General features: G+C 49.9%; 2 protein-coding genes and 2 long non-coding RNA genes across 9 annotated transcripts in view; 3 read left to right on the top strand and 1 right to left on the bottom strand.

The window, feature by feature from the left end:
- The first annotated feature begins 7840 nt into the window (after positions 1-7840).
- On the top strand, positions 7841-8370 carry LOC147650248 (uncharacterized). Its single transcript, XR_015277140.1, has 2 exons — positions 7841-8040; positions 8246-8370. It is a non-coding gene; the product is annotated as an uncharacterized LOC147650248 (long non-coding RNA).
- A 1750-nt stretch (positions 8371-10120) lies between these two features.
- LOC147650247 (uncharacterized) lies at positions 10121-11356 on the top strand. Its single transcript, XR_015277142.1, has 3 exons — positions 10121-10210; positions 10943-11014; positions 11092-11356. It is a non-coding gene; the product is annotated as an uncharacterized LOC147650247 (long non-coding RNA).
- A 6426-nt stretch (positions 11357-17782) lies between these two features.
- The window catches only part of LOC147650241 (uncharacterized), a 293456-nt gene continuing 287129 nt past the window's right edge, over positions 17783-24109 (bottom strand). For 2 of the 3 annotated variants that reach the window (XM_086853483.1, XM_086853482.1), the window contains exons 5-10: positions 22397-22556; positions 21516-21819; positions 19567-20909; positions 18948-19091; positions 18393-18567; positions 17783-18080 (exon numbers count right to left, since the gene is read on the bottom strand). In XM_086853483.1, coding sequence (XP_086709609.1) covers positions 20773-20909; positions 21516-21819; positions 22397-22556 — 601 coding nt within the window. In that variant the 3' untranslated portion in view covers positions 17783-18080; positions 18393-18567; positions 18948-19091; positions 19567-20772. The remainder of the gene's footprint in view (positions 18081-18392; positions 18568-18947; positions 19092-19566; positions 20910-21515; positions 21820-22396; positions 22557-24109) is intronic. The other variant, XM_086853484.1, reaches the window with a different exon arrangement.
- The window catches only part of LOC111943906 (uncharacterized), a 261321-nt gene continuing 260110 nt past the window's right edge, over positions 22899-24109 (top strand). For 2 of the 4 annotated variants that reach the window (XM_086853479.1, XM_086853477.1), the window contains exons 1-2: positions 22899-23081; positions 23161-23322. In XM_086853479.1, the coding sequence (XP_086709605.1) occupies positions 23308-23322 (15 nt within the window). In that variant the 5' untranslated portion in view covers positions 22899-23081; positions 23161-23307. Of the gene's footprint in view, positions 23323-24109 lie in introns of all 4 variants that reach the window. The other 2 variants (XM_086853481.1, XM_086853480.1) reach the window with 2 other exon arrangements.

Here is a 24109-nt window from a genome sequence, read left to right as displayed (position 1 = left end):
AGCATCCATATACGTGAGGTCGGGGTAACAAGCCCTCCCTGTACCCCAGTCGGTTTTGCTTATGCTTTTATCATACTTCATTACTGGCAAATTATATATATAAATCATAATTTTTTACTAAATTGTATTCTTTTACTAAACTGTATTCTTTTATACCAGATTACTATTCAATTTACTAAATTGTACTCATTTTTAATTAAACTGTTATTAACTCAAGGGACCTAGTTGTCAAAATGCTAACTTCATTTTTAACACTTCATGAATCCATTTATCTTGTTAATATAAACTCCATAGTGCAAGGCAGTGCATCGGGTTACTCACAAACTTCTGCTTTCCTAAATCCAAGGACTTGTATTGCAGATCCTTCTGCACTGCCCAGATGGCAAATGTTCCCTTGGCCCTAACTCCTCCTTGCGCTTGTAGTCCTAGGACCCTGAGGGGAGGCATTAAGATTGCTTGGAAACAGGAACCACACCATCCTTCAGGCAGCCATTTCTAGGCACAGTCTCCTCTTATGCAGTAGGTCCCATTCCCAGGACCAAAGCAGAGATTTCCTATTTTCCAGGGCTGTGCTACTGGTGGAGGCCAGGCTCCTCTATGTGGGGAGAGTACAGGCTCTGCAGCAGGCCAGATGTGGTGCTGGGAGCACAGGAGCAGGCCAGGCAAAGACGGAAGTGAGCAGAATCCCTTGGCTTTTGACTTCATCTCCCACTCAAGGGAAAAGCCAAAAGACTTTATGTTTTCTGGGGCTGTGAGAGGCCCTGTCTTGGTGTGGAACAGGGCAGCCTTTCTCTGGGACTTGTCTCTGGGCTCTGTCACACAGCTTGCTCCGGTGTCCCTTTGGTGGCCTCCTGCCTGTCCTCAGCACTCACCCTGGGCTGCTCCCTGCCCTCCCAAAGCCTCTCAGCAGCTCCTGGCTGGAAATGCCAGCAGCCGGGCACTGCTGCACTACCACCATCGCCTCCAGCCTGTTTCCAGGCCACTCTGAGATCTGAGAAATGGTCCTTAGGCCTGGGCCTTGATGAACAGCCCCTGGCTCAGCTCTGCTGGGCTTTATCAGAAACACTGTCTGCTTCCAGGAACTGCTGATGTCTGATGAGCTCTTGGCTACCTTAAGAACAGTCTTGGGAACTATTTCTCTTGCCTGAGTGGCACAACATCCCTGCTCTCACACTTGCAGAGAAAGTTGCTGAGCCAATCTATGGCCAGGATGAAACACTGGTATGACTAAAGCCCACCTCTTGTGACTCAAAAGCAGCGGTCCCAAACAAGCCCCTTGCAGTTCTCCTGGGCCCCAGCAGTGCCCAGCGAGCTCCCTCGGAGCCTCAGGGCCTCTCCAAGCCAGGATCTCTCCTGCTTGCTGCACTCGGAGGAGCCCCAAACAAGGACAGATCCGGGGCTGGTCCCCACACTGCTCGTGGCTCAAGCCTTGGGAAGATGCAAAATCAACCAAAGTAAGCATTTGATTGCCTCTGAGGGGAATTTCTCCCAGGGACACTGCTCTGACTCTTTCTGGCTGTGTGCACATGTCGGGATGCGATACTGATAGCTCAGCTCTTTTCCTCAGCACCAAGATAACGAAAGAGAGAGAGAGAGAGAGAGAGAGAGAATGAGAGAGAGACTGTTTTCTTGTTTGAGCTCAGTTGTTTCTTCTTCCTTATCTGTATTACATCTTTACAGACAGTGAGGAGCTAGGTACACTAGGCTAACAAGCTGCAAAATGGAGAGTGAAGTATCTCTTCAAGGTGTTTTAAGTGTCAGCTTGCTCAAAAATGAAATGCCAAGTAACTTATTTTCACTTATAGCCCAATAACCAAACACCTGTGTTCCGCAGTGCATACTTTACTGCCCAGTCACCCAATACCATCCAAAACCATGAAAAAGAAGGAAGAATGAACAGGGCAGGTTAAGGCCCTAAACCCTCTGTCTTTTGCATACATATTATTATATTCTAAAACCTTAAAGTCTAAATTTTCTTATATAAGGAATATAACACACTTCTGCTTAAACTACACATTTACAGTTTCAGTTCTATCTATTAATTTTGGAAGCCTTTTCCATGGCCTCAGGTCAAACACGGTGTTTTCTTGTGAGTCTGTGCCTGTCAGCACAGAAAGCATGGAATTCTCTGTGTCCAGAGTTCCAACATACACACACGTGTACCTGTGCTCTGGCAAAGGGGGGAGAAATGCTGTTCTCTTGGGTGTTTAAGTACCTTGGATATCTCAGTCAGTTCTATGATAAGCTAACTGCTGTTAAGTGTTGTTCCTTGCTTAAATCTTAAGGTAGAAGTGAAGTTTAAGGCCTGCTCAGTTTCAGTGCTATTAAGCTTTTTTGGCCGTATTGCCTTTGTCACACACATTTGAACACACACATGTACTCAACACACACGGAAAGTTCTCACTTCATTTCTGTTTGGATGGACTGGGTTTAGTTTATTGTTGCTTTTTATCCCTAGGTGTGCTAGGTGTGTCTTAACCATCTCATCAGCAGCAAAGTGAACCTTGCCAATGAACTTTGTTGTGCTGGTGCTTTATATCACTTCTGGGTTGTACTGATCCCCTTGCCAGGGGATTTTTTAAGTGATCTCAACCCTTGTCTGGAACAGGGGGAAGGAACCCTGGCCCAGGCTCTCTGCAAACTGTGCAAACGCTGCCTGTGTCTGAAAGAATTTCAAATAGAGCTGGGGTGTGGTAAACCCCAGGCAATTTATTTCTATTTTAAATTTATTTTTATTTTTAAAAGGGCAATTTATTTCTAGAAGAGCAACAACAATGAACTACAGAACATATTAACTGAATCAAAGGAGAGACCCAAAAGTTTAAACTTCAACACCTTGGGTGCTGTTGAAGTAACATTCCTAACTGCAATGCTGGTCAGTATCAGAGACCAACAGTCATTTATTCACCATTATTTGCCTGCAAAACAAAGACTTTCAGGAGTTTCTGTAAACGTTTATCCCCCTTTTGCTGAGATCAGCCTATGATTTCCCCAGACACAGGTGTATCATGTTTCTTCTTGCAGCGTTTCTGTGAAGCAATATTGTCATCCAATGTTCTTTTATGGTAATCTTGAGAAGAGATTGGGGGATATCCCCTCTTACTTCATCGTCATCGTCATCATCATCATCGTCGTCATCATCATCATCATCATCATCTTTGTCATGCTGTCCTCCAGATGACATTTCAAGCCTCCCACATGTGCTTTTTCTGCTTGTGATAATCCATTTATTATTTGATTGTTTTAATTTCTTTCTTAGACATCTAATTTATAAATTTAGATTTATATCTCTCATTATAAAATACTTCCAAGACTCCTTTCGGTAAAACAATACTCTTTTGACTTAAACTTCACGGGTTTAGCTGCTTTCCTTCCCACAGCGGTGACACATTCATCCAAGTCTAAGCCTGAGTTACTCCCTGTTCTTCACCGTAATATTTTACTATATTAGAAAGAAGATATCCTTAACTAGAACTAAGAGAAGCTAAAGCAATAAGATTAAAAAAAAAAATGAAGAAAGCAAAATCACAGAAAGACATATTTCTTAAATAATTTCAATACTACTCCTTATAAAATTCAGTATTATTAAGTTTCTTAGCTAAATACTATATATGTCTCTCCCGAACATTATGAGAATCCTTATAAGAAGAACAATCTGTGAAATATATTTATAGTAGAAGGACCTATCTAGAAACAGTAACATAATAAATGTACTGAAAGAAAATTATAACAACAACAATTGATAAAACACCTATAGGTGTCCATCATATTGGTCAGTACTGGAAGAAAAGGAAGCAGCAGGGTCACTCCAGTGTGGTCCTGAGGGCTGTTCCCTGTGCCCCCAGGCTGGCACACACTGGCACAGTGGGACTCTGCCACCAGCACTGAGCCCAGCTGGGGCTGGGAGCCGAGCGCCAGGCACTGGGATGGGGCTTGCGTGGGACAAAGCAAGTGCAGGGCAGGACAGGGGTGGTGCTTCCAGTCTGGAAAAAAAAAGAATTGGCCCAGCATCTGCTGCAGTTGCTGTGTGTCTGCCTGTGGCAGCTCATGTGCAAACACAGCTGGCGGCCTGCTGAGCACGGCAATGGACGGCCACAAACAGGGAGGTCCCCAGTGAACATCGAGGCAGACACCTGGGGAAGTGCAGAGGCCAGGGATAACTCTGGGAGGAGAAGCTGTTCTGTGTCTCTCTCTGAAGATGCTGCCAGCCAAGACAAGTGCTGGAAGCTGACATGTCCTGCCGTTTTGTGCTGTCACATGCACACGGGACAGACTTGTTGTCAAAGGTCCACCAGACCTGATCCAGGAATAATGGAGGGCCATGCATTGGTAGGGGATGGCCTCCAGCAAGAATAAAGCAGGATCTTCTAGCAGCAGCGCCTGCTGATTATTCCTTTGTTCTAAGCCAGTCCAGGATTTAGTTTGTAAGACCAATCACGTGTCTTTAAGGTACCTGCATGGAGGCGAGGGACAGCACCTGCAGCAATGGCACCAATGCTGCTGCCTTGGGAGGCGAATCTGCCCTCAAGCCCTGCCATTGAAGCCAGTCAGGGGCACAGGCTGCAGCTGCAGCTGCCAAGCATTGCTGTGAGGCTGGCAAGTCAAGAGAAACCATTGTGGCCAATTCTGCTGAAGCCTTTTGCCAAACCATGTGCAATGGTGCCACAGTGTCTCTCCTTTTGGCATCACGGCTGGTGCAGACACCTCATTGAGCAGGTGCTGACATTCAGGGTGATGCTGTTCCTGTGCACGCTCTGGTGCCGTTTCTGCTCTGTCCAGAGCCGCTTCAGCAGCAGCGACTCAGCAGCGCTGCTCGAGGAGACATCACCACCCTCCCCATGGAGGCAGAAGCTGTGCAGACACAGAGCTCTGTGTCAGGGGAGCCTCGGTCTCAGCACCGTGGCCTGGGCAGGCGCGGGGGCCCGGGCTGGCCGCCAGCCCTGCCTCTGCCCGCTGCCCTGGCAGCACCCAGTGGCTGTGCCCTGCCAGGGCCTCCTTGCCCTCCTTGTCGCCAGCCAGCCCAGCCTGGGCACCTCGGGGCTGCTGAGGCCCAGCCTCGAGGGCTTCTGCTGCAGGCATGGCAGTCTCTCAGGGGAAGCACCAGAGCAGCGGGTGACAGGAACAAGGTGACTGCCCGGGGGCTGCTCGTGGCCTCTGACACCCAATTCCTCAGGGCTTCCACCACCCCGGCCCCTCAGGGGCCTCCTGTGCCCTTGGAGCCTCCTGCCACCTCCTCCCTCACACCTGCCCCTTGTGCCTTCCCACTGCCTTGTCCCATCAAGGCCTCTGCAGCACCGCATTCCTTCCAGGCCTCCCTCCACCCCAGCCCCTCTGCTCTCCCCCAGCCCGGCCAACCTGCCCGGCAGCGGCGCAGCCCCGATGGAGCTCCAGAGGAACCGGATTGAGAGAGCCTCAGAGCCCTCAGCAATCCCGCCAGCAACCCACGGGCTGCAGGACACAGACGGTGCTTCCTGGCTGGGAGAAGCCTCATGCCCATCTCCAGGCACCACAATCACAGCGATCCCCACAGCTCCAGCCACTGCCCAGCCCCTCTGTAGTGAATGTTAAGGCTTCAGTGTGTAAGGGAAATCAATCCACAAATGCCAGGTTTATTTCCAAAAAGGAGACAGAGGAGTCCTTTTACCTTTTTCAAATAAAGGGAGAGGCCATGGGGCATACTCCTGGGGTCTCTCAAATTTTTGGAGGACACAGCCTCCTTTTTATCCTAATTTCCCGACCACATTTCCCTCTCTCTTTCCCCATTGTCTAAGGTACTTGAGAGGTAGAGACTTCCTGGAACACCTGATACCTAAGATTCCCCTCTAATATATAAACATCTCTTTTAATTTTTAATTCTTATGGAATTTATGTTTTTTCCCCCATTGTTTCTCTCATCTTTCAACACCCAATTTCATTTCTCAGCAAACCTACAGTTTGTTCATAAAGGCAAATATCTTTTTTTCCATTCATCAATTGGTGGAATCCTTCCCATTGCTTCTTTTATCTCTCAGTGCTAGTTTTATCTACCAGCAGACCCACAGCTTGTCTGTAAAGACCAATCTGTCATTCTTCTCAGTACCAAGCAAATTTAGGAATTATGAGACCATGGTCCATGGCCTGATGTACATTCATGTCTCTGCTGTGTTTGAGTCTCAATGATGACCAGGAAAAATTTCGAGAGAAGATGAGGAAGGAGATGAGGAAGAACAGTTCCCATGTGGCACCAGTTCAAACCAGAGGCCCCAACATCAGAGCCCAACATCCCCCAACTAGGGAGAGGGAGTACACCCCACGAGCTGACTTGTGGTTCTTCCTGTGTGAACATGGGGAAGACGTGAGGAGGAGGAATGGAAAACCCACCTCTGTCCTAGCAGCATGGCTATGCAAGCCAAGGGAGGAAACTAACAGAGGGAGTTCCACCAAAATGAATGTAGCCCCAGCTTCCCCTGACCAAGCTGCCAGGTATAATAGAAAGGGAGGATGATATGTTAGATCCCCTAAAAGGAACATCCAGAATAGATGAATAAAACATCCAGGGAGGGAACAGTAGCCAGGACTAGAGAGGCCCTGCTTCTAGCCAGGTGGAGGCCAGGGAAAATTGTGTCATTTGGGCTGTGTGGATCCCATGGCCTGGCACATCAGAACCATAGAAATATGAGGCTTTTGTCAACACTGGTGAAACAGTGTACTCTAATCCCATTGGGACCTGTGGGGGCAGAACCCATTTCTATTGCTGGGGCGGCAGGGGGATCGCAGCAGTTGATCCTGCTGGAAGCTGAGGTGAATTTGACTGGGAAAGAGTGGAAGAAACACCCTCCTGTGACTGGTCCAGAGGCCCCGAGTATTCTGGGCATAGATTTCCTCTTAAGTAGTTATTTCAAAGACACAAAAGGATTCAGGTGGGCTTTTGGAATCGCTGCTGTGGAGGCAGAGGGTATTAAGCAATTGAGAGTCCTTGCCTGGGCTGTCGGAAAATACTTCTGCTGTCAGACTCTTGAAGGCTGAAGAACAATTAGTACTAATTGCCACCTCAACGGTGCATTGCCAGCAGTATCAGACACATTGAGGTTCCGTGATCCCCATCGAAAAGATGATCTGTGAGCTGAAAAGTCAAGGGGTGATCAGCAAGGCCCACTCACCCTTCAACAGCCCTATCTGGTCTATGTGCAAGTCTGACAGAGAATGGAGATTGACTGTGGACTATCGTGCATTGAATGAAGTGACTCCACCTCTGAGCGCTGCTGTGCCGGACATGCTGGAGCTCCAGTACGAGCTGGAGTCCAAGGCAGTGAAGTGGTACGCCACTATTGACATTGCTAATGCATTTTTCTCCATTCCCCTGGCAGCAGAATGCAGGCCTCAGTTTGCCTTCACCTGGAGGGGAGTGCAGTACACCTGGAACCGACTGCCCCCAGGGGTGGAAGCACAGCCCCACCATCTGCCATGGACTGATCCAGGCTGCACTGGAAAAGGCTGAATCGGCAGTACATCGATGACATCATTGTGTGGGGGAACACAGCAATGCAAGTATTGGAGACAGGAGAAAAAATCATCCAGATTCTCCTGGAAGCAAACTTTGCCATCAAGAAGAGCAAAGTCAAGGGATCTGCCCGAGAGATCCAGTTCCTGGGTGCCACTTTGATGTTGGAGACAAGGACATGAAATAAACGCACCAAAGCTCACGCACAACAGCCAACTTTATTGAGACCTCTTCAGCTTATATAGATCAGAAGGCACGCATGGCCAATCCTCATTGGTTGAGCCAGCTGCCACCCGGACAACCAGCCAATAGCGGCCTGAATCCCCAACGGCCTGGGCCTGCTCTCCAACGGACGTTACTGGTTGAGTTTTATAAGCAAGGGAGTTAGTAATGAACCACATGTCAGCTATAGAGTTGGGATTATTTATAACTGTAGGGCCTCCAGGCCAGCTGTAGGCCACCACACCTGGGAGTAAAGTGGCAAGACAGATAAAGCCAGATACCACTGAGGCAATCAACGAGCTCAAAACAGTGTCTCCACCGACCAACAAGAAGCAAACGTAAGCCTTCCTAGGTGCCATAGGTTTTTGGAGAATGCACATTCCTTGTGTCACAATGCTGTAGCTGCCAGAAAAATTTGGCCGTATCAGACCCTCAAACTTGACCAGCCTAGAAGATAAACAAGTCCTTGGGTATGGTAAGGATAGGCTGGATGCAAACCTACACAGGGGACCTTCAGCTGATCCCTTTTTATCCTAATTGCAGACATATCACTGGCCAGAGATGTGGGCGGTGCAGAGATCTCAACCAATCAACAGTCCAAGCCCGATAATTTTGAACTCCCTATATAAAGAGTTGCCATAATAAACTCTTTGCTGTTTGTCACATCATCATTGGACTTGAGTCATGAATCTGTCTCCAACCCATGACTTCACATAAAAATTCCTGAGTACAGATCGTGAGCCCTCTCTACCTGGTAACCCGCAAGAGGGACGATGTCCACCTTTGCCCAGATCAAGCAGAAGATCGCTCATGCAGTAGCCCTTGTCCAGTCAGGACAGGACCAGAGGTGAGAAATGTGCTTTACTCTGCAGCCAGGAGCCACGGTCTGTCCTGGAACCTTTGGCAGAAAGTGCCTGGTGAGACTCGAGGCCATCCACTGGGATTCTGGAATCAAACCTACAGAGGGTCTCAAGCCGACTACACTCCCACACAGAAGGAGATCCTGGCAGCCTATGAAGGAGTTCAAGACACCTCAGAGGTGACTGGCACAGATGCACAACTCCTCCTGGCACCCCGACTGCCAGTGCTGGTGTGGATTTTCAAAGGAAAGTTTCCTTCTCCCCACCATGCCAGCAATGCCACATGGAGCAAATGGATTGCCCTCAACACACAACATGCCAGTACTGGAAACCCAAATTGCTCTGGGATCTTGGAGGTAATTATGAATTGGCCTGAAGGTGAAAACTTTGGTCTACCAGAAAAAGAGGAGCACAAACAGGTGTCGCTTGCTGCAGAAGCTCCACCTTACAACCAACTGCCACAAGAAGAAGCATGCTACACTCTTTTTACTGACAGCTCCTGTTGTATTGTAAAGATGAACTGAAAGGGAAAAGCAGCTGTATGGAGCCCAACACGACAGGCTGCAGAAGCTACCAAAGGAGAAGATGGAAATATACAACTTGCTGAACTCAAAGCCATCCAGTTGGCCCTGGACATTGCTGAGTGAGAGAAGTGGCCAGAACTTTCCCTCTACACTGACTCATGGATGGTAGCCAATGCTCTGTGGAGCTGTTTCCTGGCTGGAAAAGTGGAAAAAGGCCAATTGGCAGCATAGGGGAAAACTATTCTGGGCTGCTGACGAATGGCAAGATGTTGCCATTTGGGTAGAGAAGCTACCTGTGAAAGTCTGTCACGTCCATGTCCCCAAGAGTCAGGCTAATAAGAAGCACCGAAATAATGAACAGGCGGATCAGGCTGAAAAAATCAAGTTGTTTTGTTCAAGATAGATTTGGATTGGTAACACAAGGGACAGTTATTCCTAGCTTGATGGACCCATGATGCCTCAGGCCATCAGGGCAGAGATGCCACCTATAAGTGGGCATGAGACCGAGGGGTAGATCAAGCCATGGACAGCATCTCTCAGGTTATCCATAATGGTGAGACATGAGCTGCGATCAAGCAAGCTAAGCAGGTGAAGCCCCTGTGGTATGGGGGCCGTGGTCCAAATGTAAGTGGGGAGGCCTGGCAGACTACATCACACTGCCTCAAACCCTCCAAGGCAAGTGCTACATGCTCACAGTGGTAGAAGCCACCGCAGCATGGCTGGAGACCTAGCCTGTGCCTCACACTGCTACCCAGAACACCATCCTGGGCCTTGGAAAGCAGGTCCTGTGGAAGGATGGTACCTGCCACACAATTGAGTCCAACAAAGGCACTCATTTCACGGACAGCCTTATAAACACCTGGGCTAGAGAACATGGCGTCGAGTGGGTGAATCACATTCCCTTCTATGCACCAGCTGCCAGGAAAGTTGAGCGGTGCAATGAACTCTTAAAAACAATATTGAAAGCAATGGGAGGCATGGGATCTTCAAGCAGTGGCAGCTGCATCTAGCAAAAGCTACATGGTTAGTTAACACCAGAAGTTCCACCAATGAAGCTGCCTATTCCTGATCCAAACCCCTGTGCACAGCAGATGGAGACAAGGATCTGGTGGTGCATATGAGAGGTATGCTGGGAAAGATTGTTTGCATTAATTCTGCCTCAATCAAAGACAAACCCATCTGTGGGGTTGCTCAGTGCACCAATTTGCACTTGCTGAGTGATGCAGAAAGATGGAGAAACATGATGTATGTCTCAAGGAGACCGTGTTTTGGGATGAATTGCCCAAGACACTGTGCCTGTAGCCATACCTGCATGTATGTATGTGTACAATTAGGATAATACATGTAGTTATACGGTTTGAAAATCAAAGTTTGATGTGATATGTTGGTATGGGAAAACATTCAGGGTGGCAAATGTTGTGGGTTTGCGGGGTTTGTTTTGGTGGATTTTCTCCTATTTGTTACATGAAAAGGGGGATGTTGATACATGAGGAGGGGGAAGTTGACACCCCTTGGGAAGGGATGATGGGCAATTGAGATACCAAAGAACTGGCCGATGTCCCTCCCATTCCACTGGAAGCTTCCAGGGAGGGAGGGTGGGGTTAGGCACGGGCTTGCTGAGGGAAGAACCATCTGGCTATGCTAGGAGCAGGGCAGTTGGGGCAGTTTCTGGTGCTGGGCCCGGCACTGCTTCAGAATTCTCCTTGCCACCCATGGGTGAGCCTGTTGCTTGCAGCAGCAGCTGGTTGACGGGGACTTTTCAGCACTCGCCATCAGCATGAAGGCCCTCACCATCTGCCTGCGAGCTTCAGGGGAAACTGGACAACCCCACCTGTCCTCTCTCTCTCTCTCTGCAGAGAGGGAGCCCCAGCTGCTGTTCAACTGGAGCCTCACCAGAGCTGCCATCTCCAGGATACTGCAATAGACAGGTGAGAACGTGGGAAAACCAGACCCCCACCTTCTCTCTCCCCCTGAGGCTGCCATTAACCCCTGGGGTGGCTCACAGCTCCCATCGCTGGCCCCCTGAAGCCGCCTGAGCCAACACCACCCCCTGGAACCAGGGCAGAGTCACTGCAGCCACTCTGCCTCGACGTGAGCCAACAGCAGCCTCTGCCAGTTGTGATCATAACTACAGCAAAGGCAGAACTGCTCAGTGGGTGAGAAGAATCCGTGATTAGTTTGGAGGGATGCTGTTGTTTGTTCTCTCTTGTTACCTCTTTCTCTCTCTGTATATTTATATATGTGCTAGTAAAGAAAAAAAACAGGCTTCACTCTTTAGAGTTTTTTAAAGTTATATTAATTATTATAGTTATATTAATATTTAAAAGTTTAATAAGGGGAAGAAAGGGACAAATCTCTAGGGCTGGGGTGGATTTGGCAATCGGCCAAAAACCACACCTTAGCTATGGAAGTTTGACATTTAGGGAAAGCAGTAAGAGCCACCCACGGAAGGGATTTCTTTGAGAGAAGCTGCTGGGAGTTTCTTCTGTGCCTGAGATAGGCCAATAGCTGGCCAGTTCTGAGAACTGACAGCACTTTGCACCACTGAAAAGTAAGTCCACCTCTGTGAATTCCGCCTTTTAAAAACCAAGCTCGGGAACTTCTCTCTCTTTCTTTCCAGCCATGAAATGCAGCAGAACTCTGGTGCGGCTGGCCCTGCTCCCCCATGGCCTGTGCGACCTGCCTGGGGGTGGGGGACTGGGCCAAACCCCATCGGCTCCTGGGTGGGGAATGGAGACTGAGGCCCCCCCCCTCCCCAACCCAATGCCCTCCCGCAGGCCGGGCAGGTCTCTGCTGCAGCACTGGCTTCTCCCAGGAAGCTCTCTCGGTCCCATTCCAGTGGGGTGGAAAAAGCCCTTCCCAGGGGAGTCCCCCAACCCAGGCGGGGCCAGGCCATGGCTGCTGACACTCACCAACATGCCCCACATCCCCCTCAGCCCCCACAGATGGCCCAGCCGCTGCCAGGCTGAAAGAGGCACCAGCGTGGCTTTAAAATCTGACACCGTAACTACCTCTTGTGGCCTGGGCAAGATTTAACCCTTTCACTACACAGATGAGACCTGCAGACCTGGCTTTTTCCTCCAGGGAGATAAAAGGATAATCGACACATAGAAAGACAACATGAAACATCGGGGTCAGTAAGAGAGGGATTCAAACCTCAGATGGAAGGAGAATGAGGAGATGCTCTAATAAGCTGAAATATTCTTTTGGTAGGGCCGTGGAGATGGACAATTATGTTCTGAAAAAGAACTCCTTTAATTCATGAAAGAGTATTGGGGGGATGAAGTATTCAAGCTGCAGATCTAAGCAGAGGTATCCATTGACGAAGTTAAGCAGATGGTGAAGTAACTGTGATCCCATGAGAGGCTTGAACAGAGAAAGAGAGAGATGAGAGCTGAAGACCGTTTGCCCTCAGGGAGAGAAGAAGAAAACCTCTGTTCCCAAAGATGATCACAGAGACAGATGGAAATAACCTTTGCCTTTGAATAACTCATCCTTAAAATAATACCCCATGAGTTCATGGCCCATGGACACACCTCTAGGAGGGCTGTTCAAATGGAGGGCACACCTCTAGGAGGGCACGATGGCAGAGTTTTTTTTCCCCAGGCAGCTGTCACTCGTATAAATGAAAAGCCACAAGAAAACTCTGTCTTGTGAAGTCTCCATGGCACAAGAGAAAACTGCTCTCCCTACAAAGACTGATGAAAGACTATTGTACAGTTGGTGCTGCTTTAACATCCCAGGCTTTGTCTCTACATTGTCAGTTGGGCAAGGAAAAAAGTTTTTGGGAGGTTTTATTCTGATGCTTCTTATTCTTGTGGTTCTGTTAATAAAGTTTCTTTATTCCTTTTAAGTTTTAGGCCTGTTTTGCCCTTCTCCTAATCCATATCTCACAGCAAGAAATTAGTAAGTACCCTGGTGGTTTTAGCTAGCGCTAAAAGCCACCACATTATTTGGTGCATTGGCCAGGAAACTTAAATTGGTAATCTAAACCACTACATTAGCTTCAGAAAATGTTCCCGATATACTGTTATATTACAGGAGGTACATGCACATTCATGTGTTTCATGCATTATTCAAACATTCTTGTGAGATTTTTGATGTCTCAAGAACTCTTTTGTTTAGTTTTACACTCCAACTTTTCTGTATGATATCCTGTGGGTTAAGTCCATATATTTTATTTCTTCTCCTGTTTCCACCCTGTTGTTCCACACCCTGATAAAGAGTTCTTCTAAAATTCTTCTCCAGCGCTCTAGTTTATGTCACTGTTATCACTTAGAGAGGTCAGTCAGCAGATGTGGGGGAAACAAGCATGATTGCTTTACACCATTCTTTTAGTTGCATAGGAGCATTTTAACATTTTGTGGTTTGCTAAGGCCTACAATATAATACAGTCATCGCACCACTATTTCTGCAAGCTTTACAGTGCAAAACTAATAGATTGTGTTACACTAACAAGCAGCCAAAAAGAGTTACAAATTGTACCATATCCAAATACTTATGATCCAATACCAACAAGTAAAAGCTAATACAGAAATGCAAAAGCCAATATTACATGTCATTTTAAACAGAACTGTTATTCCTTTTCCCATATAATTGCCTGGAAGCCCTGTCATTTCAAGTTATAATTTGGAGGAAGGGGGCAATCTTTCCATTCCAGGAAGATTTCCAGCTTTCTTGGCAGACATCTGTCTTTTAAACCAGGACAATCTGCTATCATTAATGGAAAAACTGACCTAGGAGGTAAAGGAACTCACAGAATTGCAGTTTCAGCCTGTAGTTCACCAATTTGAGTTTCCCAGCCAATACACCAAATGATGTGGTGGGTCTAGTGCTGGCTAAAATTACTAGTGAACGTACTTATTTCTTGCTGTGAGATATGGATTAGGAGGAGGGCAAAACAGGCTCAATACTTAAAAGGTATGAAGATGTTGGGGGTTCGGTGTCCTCCTTCTTGTTCCTTCTCAGCTATGGAATTTTTACCCTTTAGTGGCAGGGAAATCTGACTGCTGGTACTTAGTGAGTACTTGAGAAACACAACGAGCTTGGCTGGGCCAGGGGGGAAGAGATGCAGGGAAAAGGGAGGGTGGGGGACAGCTGGGGGCTGGCTGGTTTCTTGGGCTGGAGAGCAAGACACTCTCTCTTGGAGCTGTTGAGGTTTTGGAGAAGAGAATTTGCCATCACCCAGATGAAGCTGCTGCTGCTTCTTCTTCCCTCTTCATCAGTGGGCCTTGTGCCCCCTGTCCTGCTGAGATGTGGCAGTGCCAGCCACTGCTGTGGAGCTGCTGATACACCTCATCCACTGGCCCAGGATCTCAGCTCATCCCTGCTGTTCCAGCTGAGTGTTCCTCAGAGCCCTGCAGGAGCACCGGGACTGCCCGCCCGAGGGGGTTTGTGAAGCAAAGCCTCTCCTCCATCCCTTCCTGCCTTGGCTGAGAAGGTTGTCACAGGGTCCTTGGTTCTGTTTTGTTGTTAATGCTGTAGTTATTGTTGTTGGCCTTGTTGCACATAATAGTAAAGAACTGTTATTCCTATCCCCAGATCTCTGCCTGAGAGACCCTTGATTTCAAAATTATAGTAATTTGGAGGGAGGGGGTTTACATTTTCATTCCAAGGGAGGCTCCTGCCCTCCCTAGCAGACACCTGTCTTCCAAACCAAGACAGAAGAAAACTTTATTAACAAAACTAAAATTATAAAAAGAGTCAGAATAAAACCCTCAGAACAGTTTTCCTCCCCCTGCCAGGCTTCTTTTCCAACAGACAACACAGAGACAACACCTGGGGATTTAAAATCACTTACTAAATCTACAATAGTCTTTCATGAGTTCTTGTAGGGAGAGGAATTTTCTCTTGCCATGCCATGGAGACTTCTCCACAAGAAACAATTCCCTTGGGGCTTTTCATTTTCACAAATAGCAGCTGCCTGGGGAAAAAAAACAAACCTGCAATTGTGAAGTTGCTCCCATTTTCACAGCCTTTCTACAGTTGCAATTATGGGCTATGTCAACTTATGGGCTATTCTTTTAAGGATGAGTTCTTCAAAACCAAAGGTGCTCTTCATTTATCTCTGCAATCATTTTCATCTCTGGGAACAGAGGTCTTCCCTCCCTGGGGGCAAAGGGTCTTCATCACTGTCTCTCTGTGTCTCTCTGTTCAAGCTTCTGATGGGATCACAGCTCTTTCAACATCTACACTGCTTCATCAGTGGATGCCTTTGTCACATATACAGTTTGAACACTTTATCCCCCTATACTTTCCCCTGAATTAAAGGGGATATTTTAGTGGATCATAGCCCATCTCCCTGGCCTTACCAAAAGTGCTTTCAGGCTCAATACTAAGGCATCTCCTCATTTACCTTCCATCAGACGCTTGACTCTTTCTTTCCTGACCTCGGTCTTCAACTTTGTCTTTCTACGAGTCGTCACTCTGTTCTTTTCTCTCAGCCGAGGTGAGAATCGTGCTCTGTGGGTCTCATCTGTGCACTGAAAGGGTTAAATGGTGCCCAGACCTGTGGACGGTCATGGGGTGTCTGCCAGGGCAGCAGCCGGAGCTGTTTGTGGTGGAGGATTCTCGGTAGCTGTGCTGGGGGAGGGCGGCTAGGATCTCAGCAGCCAGGCCAGGACTCCAAGGCAGCACGCTGTGGGCCGATGGCTACCCCTCCCTCTGCCTGGCAGTTTCTGGTAAAACCCAGCAGCGGCAGAATTTCAGCCCTGGCCCTGCCTGGCCTGGCGGTGCCACTGGGAAGGGCTCGGCGGGCTTCCCGGGAAGGGCTCAGCCCCCCTGGGAAGGGGTCCCAGCCCCCCGCCGCAACAGACCCAGCGAACTTCCCAGGAGGGGCCAGCGCCGCAGCAGAGCCGGGCCTGGCCCCACCAGACCCCTCAGGCTGTGCGGGGAGCCGGGCCCCAGTCACCTGTTCAAGGCCAGAAGCCAAGAGAGCTTTCCAGGCCTTGTCTGTTTTTAAAATGTGCATCTCATAGAGGCGGACCAAGCTTCTAAGTGGTTCAATAAGTTGTCAGTTCTCGGAACTAGCCAGCTATTGTTTTTTTCCAAACACAGAGGAAGCTCTTAGCTTCTGTCAGAGAAATAATTTCTATGGGTGCTTTCTTCCTTCTTGCCCAAATATCCATCAATGCAAAACCAGCACACAGCCCTTGCCTGTCGCTCTATTAGGAACGGCGAGAATGAACGACAAAGACGCTCTATGGAGTCGATCAGGAGAATTTCTCTTAGTTTATTACTTCAAGTCTTTTTTATAGACCGATACGTGGAAAGTACAGAAAAGAAACTCTTACTGGTTAGTAAACTACTACATCACCATCATTGGTCAGTGGGGCACACCACCCCTTGACCTTCTCCTGCAAAGAAAACAAGGAACAGACAAACAGCACCTGCAAGGCTGCTTTCTGTCTCTGAGGATTGTTTTAAATCCTCCTCATAATTTCCCAGGCCACTTTCTCAGGCAAGACTGAGAAAGCTATGTGGCCTGCAGTTTCACATGCTCTCTGTTTCAGAGTTAGCATCCACACTTGCCTAGGAATTGTTTTCCCCATCTCGACAAATTAGGGGCTTATATGGTTTGAAGAATAGTCTTCAAATGATCTCTACACCCCAGCTTTTACATCCCTCAGAGTGCACCTTCCCACAGTAGGTCACACCAGTCTGGCACGGTTCCTATGCAGCTGACATCCATTGTCACCAACAAAAGGACTACTCTTCCTTTACTCACCACCAGTGAGAGGGAGCATGGATCATTACATTTTTTCCCACATAAGATATGGAGCAGAAATTCCTGTTGTAAATCCTGCCAAATCTTTCTGAATATGGAAGTGGTGCCACACATGGCACAGGGAAGGGTTTCTTCCCCTCTGCTCCACACCAGTGAGGCAGCCTTGGAGTGCTGGGCCCAGAGCTGGGCTGCCCAGTACAGGGGACAGGGACAGACTGGACAGAGCCCAGCACAGGGCCATGATGGGCCATGATGGAGGGGCTGGAGCATCTCTGCCATGAGGAGAGGCTGAGAGAGCTGGGACTGCCCAGCCTGGAGCACAGCACGCTCAGGGCATCTCATCCCTGGGGATAAATACCCAGGGTGGGGCTGCAGAGGGGATGGGGTCAGGGACAGCCCCAGGGGCCACGGGCACAAAGTGACACACAGGAGGGGCCCTGTGAGCTCAGGAGACACTTCTGCACTGGGAGGGTGGCTGAGCACTGGTGCAGGTGCCCAGGGAGGTGATGCAGCAGGTGACTCAAAAGCCACCTGGACACATCCTGGGCAGCTGTCTCTGGGTGGTCCTGATGGGGCAGGGGCTGTGCAAGGTGACCTCCAGAAGTACCTCCAACCTCACCCAGCCTGAGATTCTGTGACTCTCAGACTAAAACAGGTTGCAGTTTCCTAAGGACAAATGAAAAAGCTCCACACATGGCAGGAGTCTCCTGCCCTCACCAAAGTGGATTATGGCACATGTCTCCTTTCTGCAGATTCCTCCCTGGAGTGATCATGTCCCTCAGTGTCACTCCTTGAGGCTGAGAGAAATCTTTGCCCATGATCATTGGTTTGGGTGCTCAATCTCTAATTAAGAATTGGTTTTGCTGGCTTGAATAGAATTGATTCAAAGTTGCATCAAATGTAACACACTACACTGGAAGTTATAGTTCCGTGTACTGGGTAGTAAGTAATTCCAATAAAGATCTTTTAGTTTAATCATGATCATAACAAACTCTTTATTTGTCTATAAATACATCCTACATCCTATGAAACACAGTTGTATAAAGGTTCACTTACACCTATAACTATGCTTTAAACATAAACTAGTGACAAAATCTAAGGCTAATACTACATCCAGCTGCTCCATGGCTCCTCTCTGAGAAGTTTAGGAAGCAAGGAGATCCCTTCTGCTCCCTGTGACTCAACGGGAGTGTCTCGTGCCTGCTCCCTGCACAGCTCTCCAGGTGGTGCTGTCGGTCTCGGGCCAGCTGTGACTGCAGCAGGGACACCTGAAAGAGGCACAAGGCCCGGCTCACACAAGCCCACGCTGGCAGCAGCATCCACAGCCCCACGGTACCGGCTGTCAGGGCAGACACAGCCTCCAACTGCAGCCCTCACCAACACTCTGCCCTCGGGGAAGGGGAAAGGAACAGGCTCCCAGACTGGCCCTGAACAGAGCTCAGATGATCAACAAGTCCAGTCCAAGGCTGCCAAACCCTTCCCACGTACATCCCTCAGCCCCCACAGGTCTAGCAGAGCGAGTTCCAACAGCAGTGAGGAACCCAACTCTCATTTCCAAAGGACACATTTGGGCCACTGACCCCTTGCTCCACAGGCTGTGCATCAGCAGGAGGGCTACTGCTGCTCTCCTGAGAAGCTGGAGCTTCTTTCAGAAGTTGACCTATTTTGCTGCTCAGACTTGGAGACACTGAACGTAAAGGACTCTGGGGGGAACACTCTCCTAAAAGTTCTGATTCTTCTTCCTTCAGGTTCCACCTGCACATTGGATGGGAGAAAGGTCACAGAAACCTGTCAGCAAACATGGAGCAAAAGAACCTCTGGACATCAATGCAAGATCTCTGCTCTGAGAGCCTGAATTGCACCAGACAACACTGGGGGCAAAAAGCTCTCGCTGGGGGCTGCGCAAGAGAGGCCAGGGTGTGTCCAGGGACACGGGGCCAGGGAGGGAGACAGTGCAGTGAAGGCACCTTTGAGAAAGCCATGAGCTGCCGCAAGAGACAGAACAAACAAAAGGCTGTGCCTGCAGCAGGGACAGGGAGAGGCAAGGAAACAAGCAGGGCACTGCAAAGCACTGCCTGGGCAAACGTGCTGTGCTCCAGAGGAGCCTGAGGCTCTGCACAGGTGGTGTACTTTACCTGCTCGAGAGTCCTCCTGGGCACAGTGGTTGATCCAAGATTCTCTGTCTTGTCTTTTGCTGATGTTGCAGCCACATCCCGTACATGTTCCACGACCTTCCTGGAGTGCTCTGATAGCTGCTTCCCTTCTGCTCCAACAGCCTGCTGGGTATTCAGAGAAGAGATGATTCCCTTATTTCAGACACCACAAAAGCTGTCCCTTGGAAATCTGTCTCACAAAGCATCCATGTGGCACCAGCAGTGCAGCTTCTGTTTGGTTCTCTCAGTACAAAACTACTCACTTGCTCCATTCCCTCCCACACCAAATCCAAATCCCCACGTGTTGCCATGATCTTGTGTGGGCACAGGAGAAGCAGCTCCCCATGCCCAGCATTTGGCCTGCAGCTGACCTGAACAGCAAACTCCAGAGCTGTAGCAGTCATTCTGGGCGTGCCAGGAAACAATCTGCCAGTCAATGGTCTCTGGCTGGAGACAGACAAGGCTGCCTGCTGCAGCCTGGGCTGCTTTGGCCAAGCAGGCCTGGACTCACAGGGATATAGAGTCCCACTTCTTTATGGGAAACATCACTGGAATCCTTCAGAGACATTGGAGTGGACTGAAGGTCAGTGCCTGTGCCCACCTGGATACAGGTCTTCCCGTCAGGATGTCCATGTGTTTCTTCAGAGAACCTTTGGCAATTTCACTCTTCCTTGGTGCATCACTCAGGACTTGAGTGTTCTGTATCCATTTCTCCAAAACATCAGCCCCACGCTCCAAATCTTCCTGCATGCCTTCCCTCTCCACTTCCAATTGTTGAGTGTTTCCCTTAAGATTTCTCATTGTAGGTGCATGCATTTCTATCTTCTTTTCCAGATCTCTCATCTTCCCCTCATACAATTCCCGTTCATGCTGCCAAAACAGGGAGAAGAAGACTCACTCATTGCCTCCCTTGGTTTGCTTCTCATACCAGATCTGGACTCCTGCTGCAGGGGCAGGCACGTGCTGCCCCCCTCTCTCTCTGCCTCTCGGGCTGCTGCAGACCTTGGCTGGGCCCTCCTTGACGCTGCCTCTTTCCCAGCTCGCTCAGCCCATCCCAGCTTCCTTTCTGCCCGTCCCCGACCTCTGGCAGCTCCACTCCCGTGTTCCTTTGGGCACGAGCTGCCAGAACTGCAGCCAGGATTTCAAGTCAATGCTAAGCAGGATTTAGGCAGTGCCATGAGGATGTGCTCTCCATCAGGAAGGAAGAGCAAACACCCTCAGCATTTCATTCCAAGGCCTTGGGGCAACAGGAGTGGTTTTCCAACACTCCTGTGTAGACTTTCCATGGCAGCATCCCCGAGAGCCCCACTGCCCTCTCTTGCAGCACCAGTGGCCAGATCAGTCATTCCCTGCTGCCACTCAGGACGAGTTCTCCCCTTGCAGGCACACGTCCTGATCTTCATCAGCACCTGGCTTTCCTCTCTTCTCTCCCCACTGCCTGCTCTCACACGGCCAAGGCCAAACACCTTTCAAATAACAGCAACCTAGGTCTTCTCATCCCTCCTGCCAGCTCCAGATATTTAGAAATCTGAACATGGATTTGGACGCAAGGAATTGCCCAAACCATGCAATGTCAATGGAGACAGTGTGGACATGGAGAACTAAAGCTTCCAGGGCACAGAACTCCAGCATGGAGGAAAATCAGCAGCCTCAGTGCTAACTGGCTTTGACATGGCTACAACATCATTTCCTCCTTGTTCAGAAGAATGCAATTAGGAAAGTTAAACTGGAAAAAGGTGCTCCTTAGAACTGGTAACACAAGGTGCAAACATAGCTAGGAAATGGCCCTTTGTGGCATCTGCCATTCTCACCAGCACATCCTGCCTTTCCTTCTCCTGGCTCTCCAGTTTCCTCTGCAGTGATGCCACCTCTGACGAACAGTCACAGCCTCTTCCTTCAAGGCAGTTTCTAGAGAGGTCTTCTGCTGTTCTGCCCTCCATATTGCTGCAGGAGGGAAGGGGAAAGAGAAGGGAGAAAGCAAAGCAAAGTAAACTGATGGGCACCCTGCAGAGACAACAGCACTGTCTTCTCTGCCTGCCGAGGTTTGCCAGGCCTTAAGCCCACAAGAGCTTCCAAAACTGAGAGAAATGAAGGAAACTTCCAGGCAGAGAAAAATGCAGGAATGGCAGGGGCAAGGTTCAGAGGAATAGCAAAGTGTGTTTGCTCTTGGCCTTGTGCAGAATCCAAGAGAGACAAAGCAGCAGGGATGCCTGTGCAGCCCTGCTCCAGAGAGGCCAATAGCCTGGAGGCTTTGACAGGGCCTGAAATTTGGGGGAATTGAGCTGAGGCATCCAGCTCCAGCTGCTTAGCACAGACACAGCACCTGAAAGGCACCAGCTGTGTATGGGATCAGCCACAGCAGAGCCAGTTGGCACCGCCAGCCACAGCATCATCCTTGAGATAAACTTTGACTGGCGCCTGGATGGATAAGTCTCGTGCTGGTTGTTTTTCCTGTCTGCCATCTCTGGGCAAAGGCCTTTACCTCTGCATGGGATCAGAGATCCCCGCTGGTGGAACAGGATGGGGCAATGGATGGGAGAGAAGTTGTACCTTGCTGAGTTTCCTCCAACAGTGTCTGCAGCTCCTGATTGCAGGCCTTGATTTGGTTGTTGTCAGCCTGAGCCATCCTCAGCTCCATCTCCATGGCCTCACAGTGTGTGGCCATGGCCTCTGCTCTTTCCTCAGAGCTCTGGAGCCTCAGACGCAGCTCAGACATCTCAACCTGCAGCACATGCACAGCGTCCCTCAAGCTCTGTTCTCCTGCTTGGGACTTTTCCAGCTCCTGCAGCAGCTCCTTCTCTCGAGTGTCCTGCTGAGCTGCCTTCTCTGTCACTGCATCCTGCAGGGCCTGGATCTGGAAGATGGATGCAGAGAGCCTCAGGGACTGGGCTGCTCCTGAGGCAGCAGAGCGGGCAGTAGGGAGAGCATTGAAGGAGAAAAGACTTCAGGTAGAAATACACCAGAAACAGAAGGTACAGAACCAGGAATCCAGTAGAGACAAAGGTAGAGAAAACAGGGAAAGGGAGGCAAGGGGCACCCTTGAGGCTGCAGCTCTGAACACGGGCTGAACTGGCTGTGGTGGAAGCGCCCTGCCCAGCCTGCCATAGCCACGTCTGTGTCCCCACATTGCTCAGTGCCTGGCACAGGCACCAATCCTGTCAGGGACAGCACTGCTAACAGAGGGACAGAGAAGCTCCAGAGGAGTGTGCTGCTGCTTCTGCTCCCAGATTTCCTGCTGGGACCCAGGAAAGAATGGGGGAAAACTTTGGCAGCAGACACCAGATCCAGCCTTGGCCTGAGGGTGCAGCAGCAGCAGCCCTGGGCAGAACACGGTGGCAGTGGATGCTGCTGGGAGGGGAAAGAGGTTGGGACTAGCATGCCAAAGGTGGTGTTGTGTGTCCCTGGAGAAGAGGATGGAGTGCCCAGCTTACCTGGGTGTTGAGCTGCTTCAGTTGTCCTGCACAAATTGAAGAGAGTTGTTCGGCCTGCTGAAGAGCAGAATGAAACTGAGACAGCTCATTGTTCAGCACCTGGTTCCTTTCTTCCAGTGATCTGAGGCACAGGGTCTTTTCCTCCAGAGACAGAATCAGCCTAGAAAGGAAGCATGCAACTCATTACTGTATGCGATCACATTTTATAAATTCTTAAGATTTGCTCCACCTCGGAGAAAACTGCTCTGTCCGATGAGGCTCTGCAAACTGATGCTGCCTGGTGCAGGAACTTGGAACTCATGAGCTGGGTCCCTGCCCAGCTGCCCAGCAGGGTTGTGGGGACATGGGGGAGGCAGGGCTGGTGCCTGGGCCAGCAGGGAGCAGGGATGAGGCGAGAGCCGGGGAGGGCCTCTCCAACAGTCCCTGGAATGTTGGGACTCAGACCGTGGCAACCGTCAACAGTCCATGAAATGTTGGGGGTTGCACCCTGGAAACAATCAACAGCTCTTGGCTATTTGGGTTTGGACCATGGAGCTGTCAACAGCTTGTGACCATTGGGGCTTGGACCTTGCAACGGCCAACAGCACTTTGATCGTGTTTGATCGCTATTGCCCCTGCAAAGGCCAAGAACCTTTGGAGATTGGGGTTTGGACCCTGCAAAGGCCAAGGGCCTTTAGATACTGGGGTTTGGACCCTGCAAAAGCAAACTCCATTGGACACTGAGGTTTAGACTTTGCAAATGCCATGGCCTTTTAGGCACTGAGAGTTAAACCCTGCGAAGGCCAAGGGTGTTTGAACATTAAGGGTTAAACCCTGGAAGTCCGAGGGCCTTTGAACACTGGGGTTAAACCCTGCGAAGGCCAAGGGCCTTTGGACACTGCACTTTGGACAGTGCTCGTGCCAAGGAGCAGATGGACACGCGACGGGTGAGTGAGAAAGCCACTGCTCTCCTTGTGCCAAGCCCTGCAGGGGCCTGGGTGGGCCTGGGCTGTGCCTCAGGGAAGGCTTCCCTCTGGGAATAGCAAGGGTTTAACAGTTGCTGTTCCAGAGCTCCAGCAGCTTTGGTGCTTGCTGTGGGGACAGGCCTGGGAGGGAATGGGGGGCACCTGGCCATCCCAGAGCACAGCCACATCTCCTCCTCCATCCTTGTCCAACCGGAGGGGCCATGGGCACAAACAAGGGTCATCGCCTTCCCCTCAGCCTAATTTACAGTGCAGCCTCAGCTCTTCCCAGAGGCAACCCGGGGTTTCTCTCAGACATTTCTGAGATGATCCCCAGTGGCCTAGGGGAGGCCATGGGGATAACAGGAAGATGCTCCAAGGGCTGGAGCACCTGTGCCAAGGGCAAAGGAGGCAAGAGTTGGGGTTGTCCAGGTGGGAGAAGGTTCCAGGGTGATCTTAGAGCTCCTATCAATGCATGAAGGAAGGGCCTGCAAGAGAGCTGGACAGCGACTTAAGGCAGGGGACTGCAAGGACAGGACGAGGGAAAATGGCTTCCCACTGTGACAGGGCAGGGATGGATGGGCTATTTGCAGGGAATTCTGCCCTGTCAGGGTGCTGGGGACCTGGGGCCCTGGCATAGGATGCCCAGGGAAGCTGTGGCTGCCACTGGATCCCTGGGAGTGTTCAAGGCCAGGTTGGATGGGTGTCTGGGCAACTCCTGTTTTGGTGTCCTTAGAAATGATGAGACACATTCCAGCATGTTTGTTTGTGC

The sequence above is a fragment of the Cyanistes caeruleus genome, chromosome 16, assembly GCF_971803275.1.
Source record: "Cyanistes caeruleus chromosome 16, bCyaCae1.hap1.1, whole genome shotgun sequence".
Taxonomy (NCBI): domain Eukaryota; kingdom Metazoa; phylum Chordata; class Aves; order Passeriformes; family Paridae; genus Cyanistes; species Cyanistes caeruleus.
Note: the sequence above shows the minus strand (reverse complement) of the source record. Positions and strands in the feature narration are given on the sequence as shown.